This window comes from Notechis scutatus, chromosome 1, assembly GCF_049901735.1.
Source record: "Notechis scutatus isolate UNSWTSFEM ecotype Mainland chromosome 1, rNotScu1.2, whole genome shotgun sequence".
In the NCBI taxonomy this organism is placed as follows: Eukaryota; Metazoa; Chordata; class Lepidosauria; order Squamata; family Elapidae; genus Notechis; species Notechis scutatus.
Genome location: NC_142009.1, coordinates 308,928,503 through 308,952,796, shown reverse-complemented (window position 1 = coordinate 308,952,796; position 24,294 = coordinate 308,928,503). Strand labels below are relative to the sequence as shown.

At 43.1% G+C, this 24,294-nt stretch overlaps 1 protein-coding gene and 1 long non-coding RNA gene across 8 annotated transcripts in view; one reads left to right on the top strand and one right to left on the bottom strand.

The window, feature by feature from the left end:
* Nucleotides 1-24,294, top strand: part of LOC113413660 (uncharacterized) — a 301,334-nt gene that overhangs the window by 134,625 nt on the left and 142,415 nt on the right. The window lies entirely within an intron of this gene.
* KLC1 (kinesin light chain 1) overlaps nt 1-24,294 on the bottom strand; it is a 55,648-nt gene that overhangs the window by 20,167 nt on the left and 11,187 nt on the right. For 4 of the 7 annotated variants that reach the window (XM_026670084.2, XM_026670086.2, XM_087952230.1 and 1 more), the window contains exons 2-13: nt 23,978-24,239; nt 22,865-23,095; nt 20,551-20,629; nt 19,628-19,853; nt 16,638-16,725; nt 16,151-16,252; nt 13,656-13,829; nt 13,371-13,470; nt 5,804-5,853; nt 5,624-5,691; nt 2,547-2,655; nt 1,001-1,162 (exon numbers count right to left, since the gene is read on the bottom strand). In XM_026670084.2, the coding sequence (XP_026525869.1) occupies nt 1,001-1,162; nt 2,547-2,655; nt 5,624-5,691; nt 5,804-5,853; nt 13,371-13,470; nt 13,656-13,829; nt 16,151-16,252; nt 16,638-16,725; nt 19,628-19,853; nt 20,551-20,629; nt 22,865-23,095; nt 23,978-24,238 (1,650 nt within the window). In that variant the 5' untranslated portion in view covers nt 24,239. The remainder of the gene's footprint in view (nt 1-1,000; nt 1,163-2,546; nt 2,656-5,623; nt 5,692-5,803; nt 5,854-13,370; nt 13,471-13,655; nt 13,830-16,150; nt 16,253-16,637; nt 16,726-19,627; nt 19,854-20,550; nt 20,630-22,864; nt 23,096-23,977; nt 24,240-24,294) is intronic. The other 3 variants (XM_026670085.2, XM_087952231.1, XM_087952233.1) reach the window with 1 other exon arrangement.

Here is a 24,294-nt window from a genome sequence, read left to right as displayed (position 1 = left end):
CCGCCCTGCAATCTGCAAGTCCTGCCACACCCAGCTGATCTTCACCATCTTCTTCCCACTGCTGAAAAGGCAGGCCCAACCTGGCTATAGGTGAGGCAGCTGCTGACTATGCCAGACCTCCTTTCTAAAGCCACTCAGGTCATTCTCCAAAAAATTGTGAGTGCTCTTCTTACAATGCTTCAGAGATCTTCCGAGGCCTTCCGAAGCATTATGGGAATTGTGTGCATAATTTCAGCGACAGTGAGTCCTATCTGCAGAATGGCGTGAGTAGATTTGGTGTGGCTGGCTGAGGCTAAAGACCCTGGGCCTATTTTAGCTCCACCACTATCACCACTATCACCACCACCACTGCCGCCACCATCACCAAAGAGGCCACTGTATAAGGTGACCAAAAGGACAAAGGGGGGGGGCAGATGGGAAAGTGAGGGGAGTTGAAGAACCAATGCAATCATAAGTACAGCCAAGTTACCAAGCACCCAAATTTGAATCACATGACCAAACTGGTTGTTCAGCACCACTGTAACTTTAGACAATGAAGCTGAATGAATGTTTGTTAAATGAGGACTCCCTGTATGTTAAAAAAAAACTAGTGGATTTCATTTATACCGAAGTTATTTTCACTTCGTTTTCACAATACAGTGTCCAGGTTTTTCTTTTGTATCATTCCATCTGAGTTTACAGCAGTGTTTATTTCCCGAATCAGCAAATGTTTTAAGTGATAAAGAATACAAGCATGTGACTGTCATACTTTGCTTCCAGAAAAAAACATTAGCTTGATTTAGGCTGCGTGTTAACTAGGACATTCAATCAGCATTCAAGCAAGCACAGCAAGATCCAAAGATTAATTCCTAGGTTTTCCCCATTTGAGTATTTTCCAATTGATGTTAAAATATAAAAAGCAGGATTTTTCTTTTACTCAAATCTGCAGATGAATATAAACCAAGAATATGTTATAATACCAACAGAATAAAAACTTGACTGCACTGTGTACTGTACTCACCCCATTCCATTCTAAGCTCATACTCACTTCCTCTCCTCCATCCGGTCCACTCTCATACTTTACCACATCAATATTAAGGCTCTCACGGCTTTGTCTTCTCTCTATACTTTCTGGATCATTAAGTACTTCAGCAACTTTTTGTTTGTGAACATTATCAAGTCCCTATTGCAAGAAAGAAAGACAAAACAAACATCTGCAAGGAGCTTTTCAAATCACTCCACCTTAATGAATTCACAATAAATGAAGATTAGAAAATCCTTTTATAGCTTCCGAGATTCTGTATTTATCTCCAGAGTAGCATTAAATATGCTTTACTAGAATCTGTGTACTAAAATTGCTTCCTTGATCTTGTCAAACTTGTTAAGGAGCACGTCAGATTTAGTTGGGTCTCTTTCAATCACACTGAATGCACAATGGATGGCTCACCCAGGAGTCCCTCTCAGTCTCTGAACAGTCAGTAAATAAGCATCATACTCCAACAGAGTCCACATGGGTTTTCCTAGTCCATGCAGAATATCCATTAGAATAGGATTCATCCACATGCCCTACCTTCAATGTGTATGGCCAGTAACATTGTTGGACTCCAAGCCCTAACCCAGCTTGGTCGCAACAGGTTGTGCTTGCCCTGAGACATCGTGTACTCAAAGAACAAGCAATACAGTGTACAGCGCATGAAACTAGTGCTCAGGCTGGAGGCCCATTCTTCCCCAGCCAAAGTCATCATGCCATCAATTGTCTGACTGTTTTGCTGGTTAGGTGTGTGCACTTCATACAAGTGTTTAAATCTTTCTTGTCAATGTTGAAATATGAAAAATCTATATGCAGTAACCGTCTTTTTCAAAGATAGTTTGAAAGCTCCATAATCAACAAGACAAAAGGGCGGTAGAGAGAGCTCATTCATAGCTGAATAAAACTAAGTTATCAACATAGTTTAAATTTCTCCAAAATCTACGCAGATCACCTTGGTTTGTTGTTGTTTTCTGGGTGCATCTGAAAAGCAAGATTCCTGGATAGCTCTTGCAAGTTTTTTTTTTTTTTTTTACTTTGGTGCTGTCAGTGATCATTTGTCCTTGTTTTCTATGCACTGCTACATTCTCTAGTGACCTTTGTTTATTGATTTGAAGACCGGTATTCATTTGAAAATGTAGAAAGGACTCCTTTATGGTCGGCCTGCTAAGCTCCTATGTATGCAAACTGTGATCCTGTGTGTCACTGATTAAACAGAGATGCTTAGACAGATACTGAATGGTCATTTGTCAAAGATGCTAGCAGTGGATTCTTGTACTGGGAACAGACTTGGGGTCAATGAGCACTTGGAATTGTTATTTCCTGATATAGTCAGTGATACATTTTGCTGCAAAGGTATCCTTGAACTTGTTCATTTGGCCTGCTTATGGCCAGTTTTCTTTAGTATTTCATGCAGTAAAGGAGCACATATCATCCATTGTTCCTAAGTTTATCTTTGTTCTGCTCTAAAATAACGGTAATATTGAAAATTTAAACAATTTAAACATTTTTAAGAACCTTTTTGTGTTATAGTACTCGCCTGTTTACGGGACCTCATTGCTGCCTCTTCTAGTGTTTCAGCAGCTTCAAACTTGCCTTGACGTCTATAAAGTGCTCCAAGATTCTTTAAAGTAGTTGTAACTGTTGGACTGTTAAATTAAAAATCAAAATTATTTCTGACAGCAATCCATAACTACCCAAGCTTGCAACAATCCTGCTTAAGACTACATTGGAAGATTAAAAGCCAATGTTCATCTTAAGCCTAATTAGCATTAGCACTCAGACTTATATACCACTTCTCAGTGCTTTACAGCCCTCTCTAAGCGTTTTACAGAATCAGCATATTGCCTCCAACAATCTGGGCCCTGTTTACCAACCTTTTACTAGAAGGATGGAAGGCTGAGTCAACCTTGAGCCTGTGAGACTCAAAACTGCCGAAATGCTGGCAGCCGGCAGTCAGCAGAAGTAGCCTGCAGTACTGCATTCTAACCACTGCACCATCACGGCAGTATGTATTAATAAATTAATAAAGTAATGGGCATTTATTTCCTAAGAGCATTCAATTTAAATTCTTGCTTGTTATGGTTCATGCATGCGATTTTTGGATAACATACTTGCACACATTGTTTTCAGTTATTTTAGTCCATGTTATAGTTAGTTCTAAAGCAATAGCTTTAAGACTTACAAATTGTATTATCAATTTCCCTTTATTAACTTTGTTCAAGTTTTTTTTTAAAGAAGAAAAACTGCATAAAAATATCTGATACATAATATTCTGCATTTATCATTTTTTGCTACTTGTCTCTTGCAGAAAGTGTGAACATTTTTATTCCGATAAAAGAAGTAAAACCACCTCTTATTAACAATTTACAAATTCAATGCCACATCAATATTAAAAATAGGATTAAATACAAAGAGCAATAGCATTAAGGGGGGGGGGGGGGGGGGGGGGGGGGGGGGGGGGGGGGGGGGGGGGCGGGCGCGGGGGGGGGGGGGGGGGGGGGGGGGGGGGGGGGGGGGGGGGGGGGGGGGGGGGGGGGGGGGGGGGGGGGGGGCGGGGGGGGGGGGGGGCCCGGGGGGGGGGGGGGGGGGGGGGGGGGGGGGGGGGGGGGGGGGCGGGGGGGGGGGGGGGGGGGGGGGGGGTGTGGGGGGGGGGGGGTGTGGGGTGGGGGTTGGGGGGGGGGGGGTGGGGGGGGGGGGGGGGGGGGGGGGGGGGGGGGGGGGGGGGGGGGGGGGGGGGGGGGGGGGGGGGGGGGGGGGGGGGGGGGTTGTTGTTGTGTTGTTTTTTTTTTTTTTCTTCCGCCTTTTTTTTTTTTTTTTTTTTTTTTTTTTTTTTTTTTGGTTGGGGGGGGGGGTTTTTTTTTTTTTTTTTTTTAATGGCTTTTGGTTTTGTTGGGGGGGGGTTTTTTGTGGGGGGGGGGGAATAATAACACAAACATACAAAGTGCTGCTCCCTTTGGTGCTCCTTCTCTCAAGGCACTGTGGTTATGGTGCTTTTCTAGCATAACCACTTTAGGCCACAAAATGCTTTCAATCGCAATAGTAAATCCATTAGCTGCACCAATAAAACCCTTGGCAGAGCAATTCAGAAATATTCTTAAGAATATTTAAGATTTTTCTCTAGACCATACTGTTCTGGTGGATGGTTTTATGGTTTTGGGAAATAAATTCTCTGAACTGAAAATAGTTTGAGATATTCTACAAAAAACATTACAGATGGAACAGCCTTTTTTTTTTATCCAGAACACTGGAAACACTTCAAATGCTTCTGGTTTCAAGAATTTATTGCCCAAAGGTGTCAAAACTCCCCCATTCTCCAAAAAGAGCCTGGCCCATTGGGAACAAACTGTTGCAGTTTTCTAGAACTATTCATTTTGGAATCAACAAAATGTGCACATTGTTAACAATAGGTGTCCTAAATAACGGTAATTTATATAATTTTTAAAAGAGCTACTAATATGATAGCCCCCTCCCCCACCTTAAAATTCTAGTTTGAAAAATTGGTGGCTACTTTCACGAGGCAGCCATGCAGCCCAGGACAAAAATGCTCTATTTTGCTGCCTTAAGCGGTCTGCACAATACTACATAAACTTTCCGCAGCTGTAGAAGCAAAGCAAAGTGGTTTGTCCCTAGGCTGCATGGTGGCTTCATGTAAACAGCTACCCCTTTAGTGTACTGGCAAGAAATAGCAGTTGTGCTAAAAATGACAACTGCTTCCAGGAGGCAGACACACTCCCTAGGGACTCATGCCCTGCCCTCCTTACCCAAGCAGTGGATTGGTCCAGAGCTCTTCAAAAGCTAAGTGAGGAGGAATATGTGGGGCCTGGTTGAGGTAGACATCAGGATTAAGACCTGTGGGGACTGGGGGGAGGGAAAGACCTGCAAGGACCAGTGAGGCAGGGAAAGGCCTGTAGGGACCCAAGGGCTGGGAAGCAGAAGGTGAGACTCTTAGGAGTGGGGAGAACCTTCGGAGGCCCAGGGCAGATGGGTCTAGGTCTGTGCTAAGCCTCCAAGACCTTCCGCCACATCTGAGACACCTGTGCTCCGCTTAATGTTTCACACATTAACAGCTGCTTCAAAAGAGTAGGGGATGAGAGTCATTAAGCGAGACTGCCTTGCTTAACGGTCATCATCACTTGCAAACATGATGGGCAGGCTCCATTACAGTGGTATCTCTAGTACTATCTGTAGCTTTGGTAAAATGATCCCTTTCTTATACATCCCCTCTGACATTTTGAAGAACGTTGAATGGTTTGAAGTAATACATAGGCCTATCTAGCAGGGGTAAAATAGATCTAGTCACACTACAAACATCAAGTGCAATAGGCAAGCAGGGGATTGTGAAAATAGTGTTCTTGTCGCCGAACCCTAAGAATTAAACAGAAAAATAGTTTGAAAACTGAAAACTTCAGGTTACCTATTTATATGATATAGGTTTTTTTTCATATAAAGAGGTAACCTGAAGTTTTCACTAGAAAGCAGAGAATATGTAATACTATGACACAATTTTTAAAAATGATTTATACTTTTTTAGCTATTATGATTTCTTTACATTTCAGAATTCATAACACTGCCAGCAGCCAAACACTACAAATGATTTGGGGAAAGTATACCTACCTGTCAACTTTGCAAGCTTTGTACCAGCCTCCATATTCACCAAATGTCATGCCGTCTTTTTGTTTTCCCTAAAGTGAGAGCAATATATTAAGAAGCAGAAAAGTGGAATATATTAAGAAGCAGAAAAGTGGAATAACAACAACATATTTATAAATTCATTTCTGCTTTTTAATTTCTTACCTTGCATTCTTCTCTCTCCTCAGCGTGCATCCAAATCGGTTTGTTTTCATCTATGTAAGAGTAAAATACGGAATTGCGAAATAAATTATCACACATTCCAGAATAATGGTTAAGGAAACATTTTATATCTATATAGAGAAATCTATCCTAGACTCTGCTAGTTTCTAAAACATGTTGGTCAGTGTTAACTAGTAGCTCTTATTTCTATTGTTGTAAAGATTACACAATTCTGTTTTTTAAAATAAGGTGAATCCACAGAAAATGGGCGTTGGTTCTTACCTGACACGCCATTTCTCTGGAACCGTGAGGATCATCCAGAGAGTGGGGAGGTGCTTCAGTCTGCGTCGTTGTAGGCTGAGCTTAATTACTGAGGATCGCTCCGCCCTTCATCACGTGGCTGCCTTGCGATCCCCAGTTTACGCGAAGTCGAGAGTGAAGAGAATACCTTGCTCTAATCTTACTATGCTAAGGGATTCATTGGCCGAAACAAGCCCCCACCAGACGGAGAAACTAATCAGGTGGGGCTGGATGATCCTCACGGCTCCAGAGAAATGGCGTGTCAGGTAAGAACCAACGCCCATTCTCCTGAGAGCCGTTCGGATCATCCAGAGAGTGGGACATACCAAAGCTTGGCTGTCCTATGGGAGGGAGTCCGTCTGGTCCTGCAATCTCTGCGGCTCCTTGAGGACTCGCTGTAGAACCAGTCTACCAAACGAAGCCTCCGCCGAGGCAAATATGTCGATCTTAAAATGTCTGACGAAGGGAGATGGGGAGACCCAAGAGGCGCCCGACAAATCTCAGCAATTGGAGCCTGGGAGGCCCAAGCTGCAGAGGTAGCAGCCCTTCTAGTGGAGTGTGCCGTTATTCCGCTGGGAACCGGCAGGGCCTGGGACAAGTACGCTTTGGAAATAGTAGCTCTAATCCAGCAGCCGATGGTTGACGGGGACACTTTGTGGCCTAATGATTTGGGCTGAAAGGAGGGGAATAGGGATTCGGATCTCCTGAAGGGTTGGGTACATTAATGTAAGTGCGAAGGGCCCGTCTTACGTCCAGGTTGTGCCAGAGCTTCTCCCTTTCCCGCAAGGGATTGGGGCAGAAGTTTGGAAGTGTGAGTTCCTGTGCCCTGTGGAAGGCTGAGTTGACCTTGGGCAAGAAGGTAGGATCCGGCCGGAGAACTACCCGGTCGGCATGGAAGATGCAAAGGTCCTTCCTCACCGACAAGGTGCTATCACTGATATTCGGCGAGCCGAGGTAATGCCACCCGGAACACTACTTTGAATGTTAGGAACTGGAGAGTGGATTCCCTGAGAGGCTCAAGGGTTGTTTAGTAAGGGCCACCAGGACCTTATTGAGGTCCCAGGTAGGGTATCTGTGAACCATCGGGGGACACAAGTTAGTGGCTCCCCTGAGGAATGCCCTAATGCGAGGGTGGAGGGAAAGGGACCCCAGATTGTCAAGACAATGACGGTTGAAAGGGCTGCGACCTGACGCCTCAGGGTGTTCGGAGAAAGACCTTTCCTCAGACCCTCTTGGAGGAATTCCAACATTTGAATGATGGAGGGTGAAAGCGGGTTGACCTGGAAACCGAGCACCACTTGCAGAAACTATTCCAAGTGGCATTGTATATCCAGGTTGTGGAGGGCGCCTGGCGGCTAGAATAGTGCCGATAACCTGGTCAGAGAACTGCTCCTTTCTTAAGCGCTCCCGCTCAACCTCCAAACGGCTAACTGGAGCCACTGAGGATCCGGGTGCTGGAAGGAACCCTGAGAAGGGATATCCTGATCGGAGGGATTTTCTAGGGAGGGGCCACCGATAGGTTGCGGATGTCCATGAACCATGGGCGCCTGGGCCAGTAGGGTGCCACCAGAATCAGTTCTGCTATCTCGGAGATGAGCTTCTGGATAACTCTGGGGACCAGGGCTAAGGGAGGGAATGCATATAGAAACCCTGAGGGCCAGGGGCCACGGAGGGTGTTGTAGTTCTCAGCCCCGTGGGAGGGGTACCTCGAGAAAGAACCTTGGGAGTTGTGTGTTGAGGGGGGAAGCGAAGAGGTCCACTGACGGGAGACCGAAAGGCTTGGTCGCTTCCCTGAACAGTGATGGGTGGAGGCGCCATGTGGCCTGGTCCACCATGGTCCTGCTCGACCAGTCAGCTAGGGTGTTTAAGACCCCTGAGATGTGCTCGACTTTGAGAGAGAAGAGATTGCGCTCCGCCCAACGGAAGAGGCGCTCGGCCTCTCTCATCAAACAGATGGATTGGGTGCCCCCTTGTCAGTTGACATGGGCCTTGGCGGTGATGATGGCCGTGAGTATGAGGACATGCCGCCCGCGTACCTGAGGGAGGAAGTTGCGCAGGGCCAGGTGGATGGCGTGGAATTCCAACCAGTTTATACTGTATGCCCGTTCTACCTGAGACCATCTGCCCTGTTGCAAGAGCGAGGGGATGTGAGCGCCCCCTCCGGACAGGCTGGCGTCTGTGGTGAGGGTGAGGCGCTGGGGCTCCTTGAAGCCATGTCCCTTGTAGATGGCGGGACTGGTCCACCAGAGGAGAGACTTGAGGACCTTTGGAGGCACCTTGACCGTGGCCTTTGAATTGCTCTTGCCGGACCGTTGGAACGGGAGCAGGAACCACTGTAGGAACCTAGTGTGTAACCGGGCCCAGGGAACAAAGGAAATGCATGAGACCATTTTACCTAGTAGTTTAGACAATTCCAAACGTGTCACCCTCCGTGAACGTCTCATGTGTTTGATGGTTTCCTGAATGTAAAGGAATGTTTCCGAGGAAGGGAAACCTTTCCTCGAACTGAGTCAATGACGGACCCCAAGTGGGTGATCCGTGTAGAGGTAACAGTCGGCTCTTTTGCCAGTTTGCCAGGAACCCATGGTCTTAGAGGGCAGAGAGGGTAGCTCTGACATCCTTCTCTGCTTGGAGTCTGGAGTGGAACAGGATGAGGATGTCATCCAGGCAACAATGGGGACGAACCGGGAGGTCCCTGAGGTGGACCGCCAGAGCCGTGAGGACCCTAGTGAAGGTCCTCGGGGCAGAGGCCAACCCAAAGGGGAGAGCCACATATTGTAAGTGGCGGAGGTTGTAGCAAAATCTGAGGATTTTGGAATGGGAGGGCCGGAATGGGATGTGAAGATACGCCTCTGAAAGATCTATAGAGGTTAGCCGGTCCCCCTGCCTGATGCCCCAAAGAATGGAATGTAGGGTGCATCTTGAACCTGCGGTAGATCAGGTAACGGTTCAGGCGTTTCAGGTCTAGAATAGCCCTCCATCCCTCTGAGGATTTGGGGATCACGAAGAGGTGGGAGTAAAACCACTGCCCCCGCTGGGCTGTTGGGACGGGTTGAATGGCCTGTACGTTAAGGGGATGCTGAATGGCTGAATCCATTAAGTTGCGTGGTGGGATCCCTCGAAGGGGGGGATGCCATAAGAAGTCGGGGGGGGCGCGCTGGAATTCAAGCGCGAGACCAAGTCTGATGGTGTCACGGACCCAGGTATCAGAAGTGGAGGGGTCCCATCGGTCAGCGAAATGCCTGAGGCGTCCGCCGATGGGAAGGGAGGAACAGGGTCTATCTGGTGCGCCGGAAAGGCTTCCCTCCGGGACCCCTGTAGCTGCCGCCCCTCCTGTTCCTGTCATCTGGATCGGCTTGATCCTGGGGCTGGAATGGCCGGAAGGAGGGGGGTCTCAGATACCTGGGCCGGAAAGGGAACTGGTAGGAGGGTCGGGAGGAACCTCTCCAAAAGGCTTGAGGTCTGACCTCCGAAAAAAGGGGGGGAAGAAATTTTTTCTTGCTTCGGGTTCTGGATAGCAATGGCTCAAGGGCGGTGCCAAATAGTCTGTCCCCCTTAATGGGGGCAGTGGCCAGCTTAACCTTGTTTTTTATGTTCGTCTGCCCGTGCTTGAGCCAGAGCGGGCAGCGAGCTGTAACCTGAGAGGTTATTGCTCGGGCGAGGAACTTAACCGCATGGTAGGTGGCGTCGGCCGAGAATTCTGCTACGGCCATTAACCTTTGCGATGTCTTGATGTGCCCTAGTGTTAGAGGGGGAACATGCTGTTTCAGTTGGCAGGGCCACCGGATCGAGGGCCTGGTGAAAAAGGAAGCGGCCGTGGCCGATCTGACAGCCCAGGTGTCAGCCTGATGAGCCCTACTCAATGGCAGTTCGGACCTCTTGTCCTCGGGTTTTAGAGCCTCCAAGGGTCACTGGGGGAGGACGAGGATACTAAGCCAACGAAGGGTTCGTCTACCTCGGGGTATTAAGCAAGTTGCAGAAGCTTGAATCGAGGTTAAGAATCTCTTGTCCTGGCTGGATGGGGCAGGGGGAGCTCTTATAGAGTCCAACTGGTCTGAAACTAGGTCGTGAAATATGGGTGGGGCCGGAATAACTTCCGCCTCCACCACGGGTTGCCTAAAAACGGCGTCCTCTTGTCCCTCTGCCGGAGGGGGGAGAGCGAGGAGGACTGAACAGATAGGCCAGAAATGCTCTTGGCCTTAAATAGCAGGGATTTAAACATGTGTGGCTTGAACAAACCCACAAGGTGGGTTGATCGGGAGTGAGGCCCTCGTCCTCGGACATGTCCCCTTCCATCGGGTCTATCTCCGACAGGGGTTCCCCTTGGTGTATGGACCCCCATTCAAGATCTTCCTCCTCCCCGAACCGAACCAGGTCCTCTATAGCCTTCTCCATTTCCCCTTGTGGGAAGAGGTTGTCCCCCATAAAGGTACCTGACCATGAGTGGGGTCCAATCTAGGCAAGGACCTGAGTGATGGCGAGTCGTGTTCGGGCGCCATCGAGGGGGGACCGGACCTGGACATCTGTTAAAGGCCCTCTGCTATCCCTGGCGGATAGCCTGTTCCATCCATGCCTGCATGTGCGCAGGAATCTCGACAGAGGCGGCCTCCTCCTGGCGCAGGCCAGCGGCCGTGGGCGTGAAAGTGGCTTCGAGCGTTCGTCTGGTTGTTGGTTCGGGCACCTGGTGTCCCTGTAAGCTGCGCCTGGAGAGGGAAGAGGAATCTGGAGGATGGGGGGTGTCTGGAGGTAGAAGGAAGGGGGCTGGGGCACTGGTTGTGCCTCTCTAGATCACCTGTCAAATTCTTTCTCCAGTGCCCTATGGCGCCTTAGGGCGTCTCTCTGAGAAGCCTTAGAAGTTTCTTAGAGGCTTCCTTAGCCTGTCTGCGCAGGTGGTAGGACTGAGATCTGGCCTTCAACGAAGGGCCTCTAGTGGAATTGTCATCTGCCATTATAGAAGAAAGGACTATAGCTCCAATTTAAGGCGGTTGGCTCGCCAAGGGTTCGCCTACAACAAAGGCCGGGTGTCCTTTCAGCTGGCCCGCGCCCCTTTTGGAATTTAGATATGTAAGTTCTACAATATTATTATTGTTATAATTATTGATATAAATATATATACATGCTTATAAGCACTGTATATGTAATCCAATCAGTGTTGATAATGCGTTATTGCCATGTACCAATAGATATATATGTATATCTCTATATAATATTTCATTATATTATTATTATTATTATTAATTATTATTATTATTATTATTTATTTTTCATATACAAGAAATGAACAGGGATCTGTTCAGTGCTCCCAGGAGGGAGTGACCTCAGATATAATGTTAAAAATCTCCAATTGGCCAAATAAACGCCTGAGGCTGGAGTGAGGCCTCTGGCAGCTGGAGCTCCCAGGCACAAACCGGGAGGGATAGGCTGCGATTTTCTGCTCTGAGCATGCTGCGGAAAGCCAACAAGATAGCCAATTAAATTGAATCTGCAGTAGCTCTCATAGGCTGGCAGGCCTACAACAGGAGCTAGCCCTTCGCAGCCCAACGAGGCCTATTAGAATGACGCCCGTTATACACGCGGCGGCGCCCAAAATGGCGGCCGCCACCTACTCTTTAATCCCGGGCCGCTCAGAGCGCTACATAAGCCTCTCCGGCACACCTAGGAGCCGAGCGAGGCAGCCAAGTAATTTTCGCCTTGCTGGGGCGATCGGCGTTTTGGTGGGGGGAACACCAGCTGCGCTTATCAGCGCGATCGATAGAGCTGCTATGAGAGCGGCGCGAAACAGGCGGCAGGCAAGGAGCCGAATTGAAAGGGGAGGATTGGCGCCGGAGCGCGAAACCGCCCGCTCTCATTCCCCTGGGGGCGAAGAAACGCGCTCCCCTGCTACAGCCACCCCAATTGCGCAGAGGCTAAGGGAGAACCAGGAATAAAAGGCAAACCTGAAATAATAAGGAGTATGCTTGAATCGGCCAAAGAGTGGGAGATACACAGCCTAATCTGACGAAGGCTGAGCGTAAACTGGGGATCGCAAGGCAGCCACGTGATGAAGGGCGGAGCGATCCTCAGTAATTAAGCTCAGCCTACAACGACGCAGACTGAAGCACCTCCCCACTCTCTGGATGATCCGAACGGCTCTCAGGAGAATGATCTCATCCCGCTATGTCAAAATGCATCTACCTTCTTAGACGTTGTGAAAAAAGGATCTATAACTCCAAGTTGTTCTATTTAAAGTAGCTTTGATCTCAACCAACCTTCAAATAGCATGTTGAGAGAACACAGGTGTCTGCTAAAGCATTACAAAGTTTTTCACTGATCACAGTATTTCGGACAACTTGTCCATCCTTGTTGACATAACTGATTTAATTCAATGAAGCTACTACACTGAAATTACTAAATACAATCAGTATTTCTTCTGTGAAACGACACTCAGCTGACTTATTTTTATTAGTACTATATTTACTACACTGGGCAGAATTCTATTACTTATGAAAAGAGGCCTAAAAAGCAGACAGATAATTGTAATCAATGGCATTTGAATGTTTTGCTTTTTAAAATGCTTCTTCCATCCCTTATTCATTATGCACTGAAATAACCTATGACCTGTTGAGTCATCATTTTAGAGCTATTTCCTTAACCAGATTCCTCAATGCATTCAACAATGGCAATGCTTCTAATGTACTAGAAATGTTGTTAAAGCTTCAGGGAGATATTCAGAGATATACCTGCCTCAAAAGTAGCCCATGTGAACTGTAAAGCACAGTCAAAACATGAGGAGTTGACCACAGAATATATTTTAAGATTTTGTATTATGCTTTATAATACAAAGAAAATAAAACATAAAACGTTTTATAAAATTTGTCAAACTTCAGTTCCACAACAGTCATGGCTCCTGGATTTTTGAACGCATTCTGTCAAGTTAGCCCATTTGAGATACCTTGGTTGAAGTTTTTTTGCTCTATGATGCACTTTTACGCCAAGCTAATGGTTGCAGACATAAGAATTTTAGTAGTATATATACAGTATTTGGGGGGGGTGAATTCTGCTCAATTTAGAATTGGGGGGTGGGGTTGGGCATACCTCAAGCACAATTTGAAATATGTATCCCTTGAAAAAAATATCTATGGTCAGATCTGCAGAACTAATATAGAAATAAACACTTTTCATATAAGAATTTCTAAAATTTGTATTATTTTTAAATATGTAACATACATACGTCATATCGTTTGGAAAACAATCTCCATGTCTAACATTTTTTCATAATACAAATATTTACCATCCACAGAGCCAAATTCTCTTTCATGGGCACGAGTAAGAATCTCTTTGTACAAAGTTTCTGCTTGCTTAAATTTCCCTTGTTTCAAATAGCAGGATGCCTGAAGAAAGAAAGCATTACTTTAGCATGTTTTAAATTTAAATATCAGTATTAGCACTTGTGTAAGCATTTGTAGGACAAGCCAGCAGCTAAGGTCACAGTGTTTTGAAATCAGTTTCACATTTTCAACAAACAAGGACCACAATGGCTTGCTTCTCTGCTTTTTATTCTATTATACAAACATACCAAATTATTCTTTGTTTTTGCTACATTTGGATCATCTGGCCCCAATTTTGTTTGGTAGATCTCAAGTGCCCGCTGATAGTAGTATTCTACTTCTTCATATTTGCCCTGGTTCTGACATAGTAATGCCAGATTATTTAACTGTTTGGCAACATCTGGATGGTCTTTTCCCAGCACCTAGAAATAAAGAGAAATTTCACATTATAATTTCACATTCTTTCCTTTCTCAGATATAGCTAACATCTATTTTATTGAGGAGTGGAGATAATCTTTATCCACCTATGTTTAGTATTCATTTTTTATCAATTAATTGATTAAATTACTGCTATCACATTTACTTTTCTAGTTTTTTTTTACTAATATTCTTATTATGAATGTATTACAATACATATTTTTGTTTCTCAAATTAACCATTTAATTATATCCCAAGTCCAAAATTTATCGATCAGCATTAGCAGGATTTATTTCCATGCAATGCAGATTTTAAGAAGATATTCTGGTTCATGATTTTCATGTTTAAATGCTTTAAGGTTTTCAGGTATAACTTTACAGAATTGCTTACAGTTAAACAAGTGTGGACAGCCCTAATAAGCAATGCCTTTGCATGGAAGTTTTGTATAATGGTATTTGGGAAAGACCTTTGGAGATGGGGGAGAAGAAATGTTGTGTGGGAATAATCAAATAAGAGAGGGCATAGCTTTCAGGGCGGAGCAAGAGGCTCATAAAGACCCTCCCTAGTTTCTCGGTCTATAAAGAAAATGGCAGATTTGTGCTTTCAGATTTGCAAGATTCTATTAATGTTGCTTTATAATAAAGTACATGGTCATGTTTCTGTCTGGTCTACCTGGTAAGGCTAACACTTTGGCAGGGAAAAGAAAGTACCATGAATGATTCTTCCACTGATTCTATTTACAAAAACATACTGGAAGGCTAAAACAAATTTTCTAGCACAATTATTTATAGCACAAACACAATTGTTTGGGAAATACTATTTTCTGTAGAACAGAGAGTCATAAGTCACTTTTTTCAGTGCCATTGTAACTTTGACCCAGTCACCAAATGAACTGTTGTAAATCAAGGACTACCTGTAGTTTCTGAAGGATTTAATCTAGTGTATTTTCAGTAAACAAAAGGCTGGGAAATTCAATTGTTGTGATATGCCAATCCTATTAATTTAAATCTCCTATTAATTTAAATCTACTATGCACACCTAGAAAACATATTGAAATTCCCTGGTTACGTTACTTCATATTATTTCTTCAGACTTTCTTCTCATTTATTTATTCCTTCCAACTTCATAAATTTCTTTATTGCGTCATGTTGACAGAAAAAGCTCTATAGGAAATTATCTTTGTCCCCTATTATCTTTGTCCCCTGCTGCCCAACTTCCCAGTCTCCATCATGGTATTCTTACTGCTTCCTTCAGAATCCCCTTTTGCTCTCATACTATTCAGGTTTTAGATAGCAAGGTGGGAACACTCTCCAATCTTTTTCTTTTTAAATTAGAAATTCTGCGATTAAGGAAGTTTCACTTAGAATGAAAAAAAATGTGGTATGATAGATATGCTTAAAACATTCATGTAACGACTATTTAAAAAATGTTTTGATTCCCCCCCCCACCCCCCCGCAGCATCTGCTAATATTTTCACTGGGGTGTTTTTGGCATGTAGATTATCTTATGAAACTACTTACAAAAAAGTTCATACAATATTCTTTGTTAACAACGGTCCTTGTCCTATTACAAATATTTTAATGTTCTATAATAACAAATTACAATATATCTATATTACACCAAATATTTATAAGAAAAAAACCTCCTATCTGCATACATAGTTTTCTTCTTTAGCCTGCATGCATCTTGGTAGTCATAAATTTAAAACTAGTTGCTTGCAAACTTTTAAATTCTGACAGACCTCTCCAGAGTATCGTCCAGGATACTTACAACCCAGTTCTAAAGTTCCAACACCTACCCCCTCACAGTGACATAACTGCATTTCAGGCACTTGGGAACTGGCCTACATAGCAGTTTGCAAAATCCTGTAGTCACATAACCACATTTTATGATATTTTTGCTAAAAATTTGCATTTCTGGATTTTGGCAAAACCGGACCATAGCAAATAATTGGTTCACTTAACAACCATCACAAAAATGATGACAACCATGATTGCAAAAGCTGGTCAATCATGTGGATGACCTGCTTTATGACTGTCATAATTTACAAACGTAATGGGCAGCTTCATTTAGTTCGTAAGTTGAGGACTACCTGTACTGCCATTATTATAATTGTAAAATATATTCAACAAAAATAACAGAGGACAATATTTTAAATGTAATGGTATTCTGCTTTATATTAATATTTGTTTATTGAATTCTAAGCTAATTTTACTGGCTTCATTTGTAATTATTGTGTTGTTTGGTAAAAGTATGTGGTAAGTTATTATTATTACAATTTTATGAGGGTTGTTTTGTATATCACACAAAACTAAATAAATGTTACCTTTTCTCTGATTTCCAAAGCTCTCTTACATAAAGGTTCAGCTTCCTTGTATTTTCCTCTTTTCCCATAAAGTACAGCAAGATTATTTAAAGTTGCTGCAACCTGCAAGAAAAACCAAACACTAGATCAACTACTATGCCTGCTGAAACAATTTTTAAGTTAAATAGCTCACATACTTATATTTTAGTATACTTCAAATGTAAACAATTCAGTTTTTTTAAGTGTTTATTCAAGAAATACAATTATAGGCAATATCTGTTTCAGCAGAGGAATATACTTGATACATGTATGAAGAAAGTAATTTAAATAAATAGAGCTAAAAAGATTTGTATTCAGTTATTATAAATTAAAAAAAACTGAAGGTCCTCTAACTTCAATTATGTTTAACAATAAACTTTAAAACCTTCATTTCAAATGTAACATTAAAATAAATTTTAAGGAAAAGAATTTGTGATAGGAAAAACAAAAATCTGCACTATATACAGACCGCGGGATGATCTTTGCCTAAGGTCTTTTCACGAATGGCCAGGGCATCATTCAGTAAATTTGCTGCATCTTTATATTTATTCTGGTCCCTACATTGGGAAGAAATAATTAACACACACTAGTTTATAAATCCTTTATATAAACAATATATAAATATTCAACACTTCACTTCAAAATATTGCGTGTAGCTGTCAGTGAAGCTAACAATGAAGCTAAACTTTTATTATAGGATTTTGTGGAACCACCATAAACATTGGTGAAGACAATACTAAAAAAAATGAGAATCCAGTTCTTAGGTTTAACTAAGAGACATAGCTGAAATAAAACTATGTACTACTTAGCCTTGTGGAAACCCACAAAAATAAGAGGATTTTTAAAAAAAATTTAACAATAATGTGCCTGGAATAGTAGGATTAATAAGACTTGTAAATACACTGCTCAAAAAAATAAAGGGAACACAAAAATAAGACATCCTAGATGTAAATGAATGAAATATTCTTATTAAATACTTTGTTCATTACATAGTTGAATGTGCTGACAACAAAATCACACAAAAATTATTAATGGAAATCAAATTTAGCAACCCATGGAGGTCTGGATTTGGAGTTACACTCAAAATTCAAGTGGAAAAAAACACTACAGGCTCATCCAACTTTGATGTAATGTCCTTAAAACAAGTCAAAATGAGGCTCAGTAGTGTGTGTGGCCTCCACGTGCCTGTATGACCTCCCTACAATGCCTGGGCATGCTCCTGATGAGGTGGCGGATGGTCTCCTGAGGGATCTCCTCCCACACCTGGACTAAAGCATCCCCCAACTCCTGGACAGTCTGTAGTGCAACGTGGCGTTGGTGGATGGAGCGAGACATGATGTCCCAGATGTGCTCAATTGGATTCAGGTCTGGGGAACGGGCGAGCCAGTCCATAGCATCAATGCCTTTGTCTTGCAGGAATTGCTGACACACTCCAGCCACATGAGGTCTAGCATTGTCGTGCATTAGGAGGAACCCAGGGCCAACCGCACCAGCATATGGTTTCATAAGGGGTCTGAGGATCTCATCTCGGTACCTAATGGCAGTCAGGCTACCTCTGGAGAGCACATAGAGGGCTGTGCAGCCCCCTAAAGAAATGCCACCCCACACCATTACTGACCCACTGCCAAACCGGTCATGCTGGAGGATGTTGCAGGCAGAACGTTCTCTAGGGCGTCTCCAGACCCTGTCACGTCTGTCACATGTGCTCAGTGTGAACCTGCTTTCATCTGTGAAGAGCACAGGGCACCAGTGGCGAATTTGCCAATCTTGGTGTTCTCTAGCAAATGCCAAACGTCCTGCACGGTGTTGGGCGGTAAGCACAACCCCCACCTGTGGACGTCGGGCCCTCATACCACCCTCATGGAGTCTGTTTCTGACCGTTTGAGAAGCCACATGCACATTTGTGGCCCACTGGAGGTCAGTTTGTAGGGCTCTGGCAGTGCTCCTCCTGTCCCTCCTTGCACAAAGGCGGAGGTAGCGGTCCTGAGGCTGGGTTGTTGCCCTCCTACGGCCTCCTCCACATCTCCTGATGTACTGGCCTGTCTCCTGGTAGCACCTCCATGCTCTGGACACTACGCTGACAGACACAGCAAACCTTCTTGCCACAGCAAACCTTCTTGCCACAGCTCGCATTGATGTGCCATCCTGGATGAGCTGCACTACCTGAGCCACTTGTGTGGGTTGTAGACTCCGTCTCATGCTACCACTAGAGTGAAAGCACCGCCAGCATTCAAAAGTGACCAAACCATCAGCCAGGAAGCATAGGAACTGAGAAGTGGTCTGTGGTCATCACCTGCAGAACCACTCCTTTATTGGGGATGTCTTGCTAACTGTCTATCCTTTCCACTTGTTGTCTATTCTATTTGCACAACAGCATGTGAAATTGATTGTCAATCAATATTGCTACCTAAGTGGACAGTTTGATTTCACAGAAGTGTGATTGACTTGGAGTTACATTGTATTGTTTAAGTGTTCCCTTTATTTTTTTGAGCAGTGTATAAAATTCTAGCTTCCAGGTTGAAAAGCTCAGTTAGTGGTGGGAGAAGGGAGAAATCTTGCAGGCTACTAATGAGCGGGAAGACATCCTTTTTCAGCTGTTCAGTTAACAGAACACATCTCAAGGGAGAACATGCCAGATTCTGTCACACCAGAGCCCAGACAGCCCAAGCACCCCTAGGCTAAATTACTTTAACACAATAAATTGGACTTTCTAGTTCAGATGCTTGGAGAATGACACAACTAAAGATCACTATCAGCTAATTTTACTGGGACTATCAAAGAGATGAGCAGTCTGGGCATAGTAAAAGATGAGATGGCAAGAATCTAGCTGATCTTTTTTGAAGTGACAATATGTTAATTATAGCAGAGTCTGTGTCTAATCCTATTTATTTTAATGAGGCTTAGTCCCAGATAGGCTGACACTGTATAAGATTGCTGTGTTTAATGGCACTGTAGGTAACTATTCTGTCTGCATATGTGAACATCTTCATAGTGACAGGCCTCTGCCACATAGTCTTGTGACAGTATATAGTGAAATCCTGTCAATAAAACTGCCATCCTGATTTATTACCTGGCTATCATCCTAATAATGGTTTGGCTTTCTTAAAGCTCTAGAAAAGAAAATAGAAGGTTAATGGAATGGGTCTATAAATCTAGCTTTGATTGAGGTAACTTGCAGAATCCTTTCTTCCAAGCAGAATTTGCCAGTCTTGTTGAATCAGTCCACAAGCATTTCATTTGGAGCTTGTGGAGGAAACATGGGGGCCCTGCCTCTTTAGACCAATTTACCCACACACAACATTTTGTAAAACAACAAAAACCTGGCCTTTCCTGTTAGCATTTGAGCTTGAGGTGTTGGATATTTTTAACTGTCTTATACTGTAAATAAAACATTGCATTGCAGCATCAGTACATTCTAAACATGCAACATTTTAAAACTATATTCTTAACCTTACTAACCTGTATACTAATGCAAGTATGTTCAACATAGTGGCAACATCAGGGTGATCATGGCCTGAAGTCTTTTCAAGGTCTTCGAGAGCTTGCTTACAAAGTGGTACTGCAACCTCATATCTACCTTGGGAAGCATACTGAATGACAAGATTATGGAGGGTCCTTAATCTTGCTGGAATCTCATAACCACCTTGTTGGGCAGCTGCTGCTGCGCTGCTATGTGGCTGTTGAACTGGAAATAATCAGAATAAGACCATTCAATTCTGAGGCAAGGTTAGTTTCCAATCTCCTGGAAGCTCATAAAAATCTGATTGTTCCAAAACAACTTTGGGGCTTGACAGCTATAAACTTTTCAATGCAGGTATACTATATTCACTACAATTTCACCCATCATTTTATATTTTGCTGTATGGTATGATATTAATATTATGGCAATAGCTGCAACTGTTGATTTTGTATACCATTTACAATAGCCTTGACCAAAACTAACAGTTACTTCATTATAAACCAATCAATCTACCATTAATATAGTTGAACTGGCCTTTGTTAGTAGCGTATACACTAATGTTTTACCTGTAAAATATTGTATACCTATTACGCTTAATAATATGACATGCTAGTGTTTGAGAATACCTCTTTTTGGACACGTTCTGTAAAAAAAGTTAAAGTACTTTCATATTGCTTTTCTCTTCAAATTACCTGGTTTTTAGACAAACGTAGTTCAGCTCATGAAAGGAAGAAATGTTAGGGACCCATGCACTAGTAATTGTTAAACAACGTAACTGGGGGGTGGATGGGGGGGACCAAAAGTTCTCCCCAATTTCAAATTTTGGGTGAAGGCTTACTAAGACAAGATTGGGTTTCAGAAATGAAACAGATTCAGGGTGTAGTCTGGTAAGTTTAGTAAATTAATTACAACTATAACTTACTTCCTTGTCCTTGGTCATCTTCATCATTGGGGAATAAATCATCCAATGGTTCTTTGGCAGAATCTGCGTCTTTGTCCTCCTAAAATGTATCCCAAATATGCAGACTATTAAAATTGCTGAATCAAAATATAGATACATTTTTACTTTGGATTGTATGTTGTTTTAATTCTGAGGGGTCCTTGATGTTCTCTGAGCTTGTTTACTTGCAGATATTTCATTGCCCTAACTAGGTAACATAATCAGTGCTAGTAAGGAGCGATGTTTGCTGTCAGTTTATATTCTGGTGTCTTGCCTGTCTGTGTGGGTGGGGTTAGTCTTCGAGATTCTTTGATTGGGTTGTTTACTGATGACTCTTAGACAGTTTCTTGATTGGGGTATTGCTTAGATTGTTGGTCTGAAGTTAACCTTGGAGTTAATCTATGCTGATCTGGGTGCTGATTACTCACCAGTAATCAGCACTCAGATCAGCATAGATTAACTCCAAGGTTAAAGTCAGACCAACAATCAAGTAAACCATCAGTAAACAGTCCAACCTAAGAATCTCTAAGACCACCCCCACAGACTGGCAAAACACCAGAATATAAACTGACAGCAAACTGCATTCCTTACTAGTCCTGATGATGTTACCTAGCTTGGGTAATGAAACATTTGAAGAAAACAAGCAAGCTCAGAGAGCACCAAGAACCCCTCATTTCATCCCTGAGCTACACATATTCTCCTTTATTATTTTAATTCCGTTGTCTTTCTTTTTACTCTGAAAATGTAACAATCAAGAATTGTTAGATTGTGGTGAGATATCAAACCAATAAAATGTATAGCACATATAGCATACTTAGATTAGAAGGTGCATTTGGGAAAGTAGAAATTAATTTGTTTTAAAGATATAAATGTACTGCTTTAATTTCTGGCCTGTCCCACATATTTGTCCTTTGGCTTCCAACTAGAAGCCAAGTAAATACTGGACTCAAAAGAGGCTGCATTATAAAAATATTACAAAATTACACATTTTATGGAATTCGATAAGTAAGCAAGATTGACATCATGTACAAAGACTATACAGCAGTGGTCCCCAACCTTTTCTGTACCAGGGTCCAGTTTCACGCAGAAACACTTTTTCAAGGACCGGGGGGGGGAGTCCGAGTTTGGTGGTTTGCTTGCAGATGTTTCATTACCTGACTAGGTAACATCTGATGTTGTTACCTAGTCGGGTAATAAAACGTCTGCCAGCAAACCACCAAATTCAGGGAGCGCCAATGCCTCCTCATTGCAACCCTGAGCGACAGATATTCTCTTCTATTGGGACATTTAAAACGGAGGGTTTCAGCTGCAGATTCAGGAACTGCGCCTGGCTGAGGAGCGCCTTCAAAACTGAGCGCTGGGCGGTGGCGGCCCACAGCTGTCTTCGCAGCTCAGGACAAGTCCCTGCAGGACGGCTGAGAAGCCCCGCCTCTTGGCCCTGCCTCCCTCAGCCTCATCCCTCAGGTGTCTCCCTCCCTCCCTCAGCCTCATCCCTCAGGTTTCTGCCTCGTTCCTCTCTCAGTCGCTCTCTCGCTCCTCCACCAGCCCAGGAAGAAACTGCTTCAAAGAAGCCGGCAGGGTGGCTTCCTGTCGGCGCAGCTCCTCCGAAGCGCCCGTTCACCCCCACACAGCCGTCCGCGGTTCAATCCAGTGTTCCGTTCTGCCTGCCTGCCTGCCTTCGTTTCTGGTTGTTTCGGAGCAGCTTTGGCTGAGAATAATAACTATTCGCCTCTTTTTCTCAGCCAAAGCTGCTCCGAAACAACCAGAAACGAGGCAGGCAGGCAGAACGAGCACTGGATTGAACCACGGGCGGCTGTGTGGGGTGAACGTGCGCTGGAGGAGCTGCGCCGACAGGAAGCCACCCTGCCGGCTTCTTTGAAACAGTTTCTTCCTGGGCTGGTGGAGGAGCGAGAGAGCGACTGAGAGAGGAACGAGGCGGAGGAAACCGAAGCCACTGAGCCGGAGAGCAGGACAGGCTTTGGTTGCTTCCTCCCTCCCCTTCTCTCCTTTGTGTTCTTGATCCCTGATCCCAGCAGCATTCACCGAAGGCGAAGAAAGCCGCCATTTTTATTTTATTTTTTATTTTTATTTCTTTGCGGCCCGGTACAAAGTGATCCACGGCCCGGTACTGGTCCGGGGCCCAGTGGTTGGGGACCCCTGCTATACAGCCTTTGTCTATCATTACAGATATTAAAGAAATTAAATTTGCCTTAAAAATTCTAAATATTTTCAGAGTAACATTCATTCACAGAAAGGAATTTAAAGAAAATCATGTAATTTATTTGAAGCTACTTACTGAAGGTGATATATCATCATCATATTTTTTTAACTGATTCATGAATTCAAGGTGCTTCTTTTCTTCTTCCAGCTGAGCCACAGACTGTTCACTTTTTTGTAATTTCTGCTGGGTATTAGCGAGTTCATCTCTTAGCCACTGGTTTTCTTGGCATAGCCTACGAACTTGGGCACGTAATTTCTGTTTCTCTGATTCTACAGCATTTAGATGATTTGACAAAGCCATCATCACCTAGAATGCACCAAAATTGTTATTTGTTTGATTCAATGTTCTAGTACTTAAATATTTTGTAAAGCCATGAGGAAATGGACATTGGTTAGATAGAGAGATGATAGAATGATAACTAGAGAGAGAGAGACAGACAGACAATATCCACCAATCAATAAATTAAAGAGCTGACTTCATTAAAAACAAAACAAGGGAAGCCATGACAAAGGAAACAAAGCATAAACACGAAGAATTAAAAAAAATGCCTTAAAGTCTAAAACATTTATAAGACATTTATTATTAATGTATATATGACACTGACCAGAGGACAGTGGATAGAAAGCAGGATATTAAAAATAGATGATTTATGATAAAAATGATAAATTTAATAAAATACTTTAAGAATTAATATATTAAATGTATAACCTATTGAATAACAGACTACTGTATGAAGTAGACATGTCAAGATTTTGTGTTATATTTAAGTATGTATAAGTAAAGCTGTTTACTGATTAGTGACAAATAAGATAGGGCAAAAAATAAAACCTACATGCAATGTGGGAAATCTAGAAGAACAAAATTGTGAATTAATAATATCTGAAAATAAAGAAAGTAGTTTCCTTCATAGGAATGTCAACTAAATTCTCCTATCGATGCTAAGGATTTTGGCCTGATACCAAGGAACAAATAAGACTGTCCTAAAGACAGACGAAAACAGAATGTATGTTACTGTAAAAACAGAATCGAAAAACAGCATGTGTACTGAAGTCAGTTTTATCCAAAGCACAGAGCCAATTATACATTGATCATATACAATCATATTTAAATTGAATTAAAATACAAACTTTCCCCCTTGATTTTGAATATCAGAGATTAAATAAGGCTATCTTCATTCATTTTATTTACCTGAGCTTCACTTAGTCCCAATTCTAGCATTTCCAAAGACTTCCGAATCATATTTGATTTTTCTTCCACCAGATTGGTCTCGTCATCTTTCTTCAAACATTTTAGTGTCTCAAGTAAACTCTGTAAGATGGAATTGTGCTCATTCTTCAAGGCTTCTAGGCCTTGAATCACTTGTTTAGTCTTGGAAATAATCTCATCCTGAGTGAGCTTTTCCAATTTGTCTTCTTTTAGATACACCATTGTGGACATGTTGTCATACATTCTACGAAAAAAAAGTTCCAGAGATATTATTTAAATACCATCTAAATACATTGTTT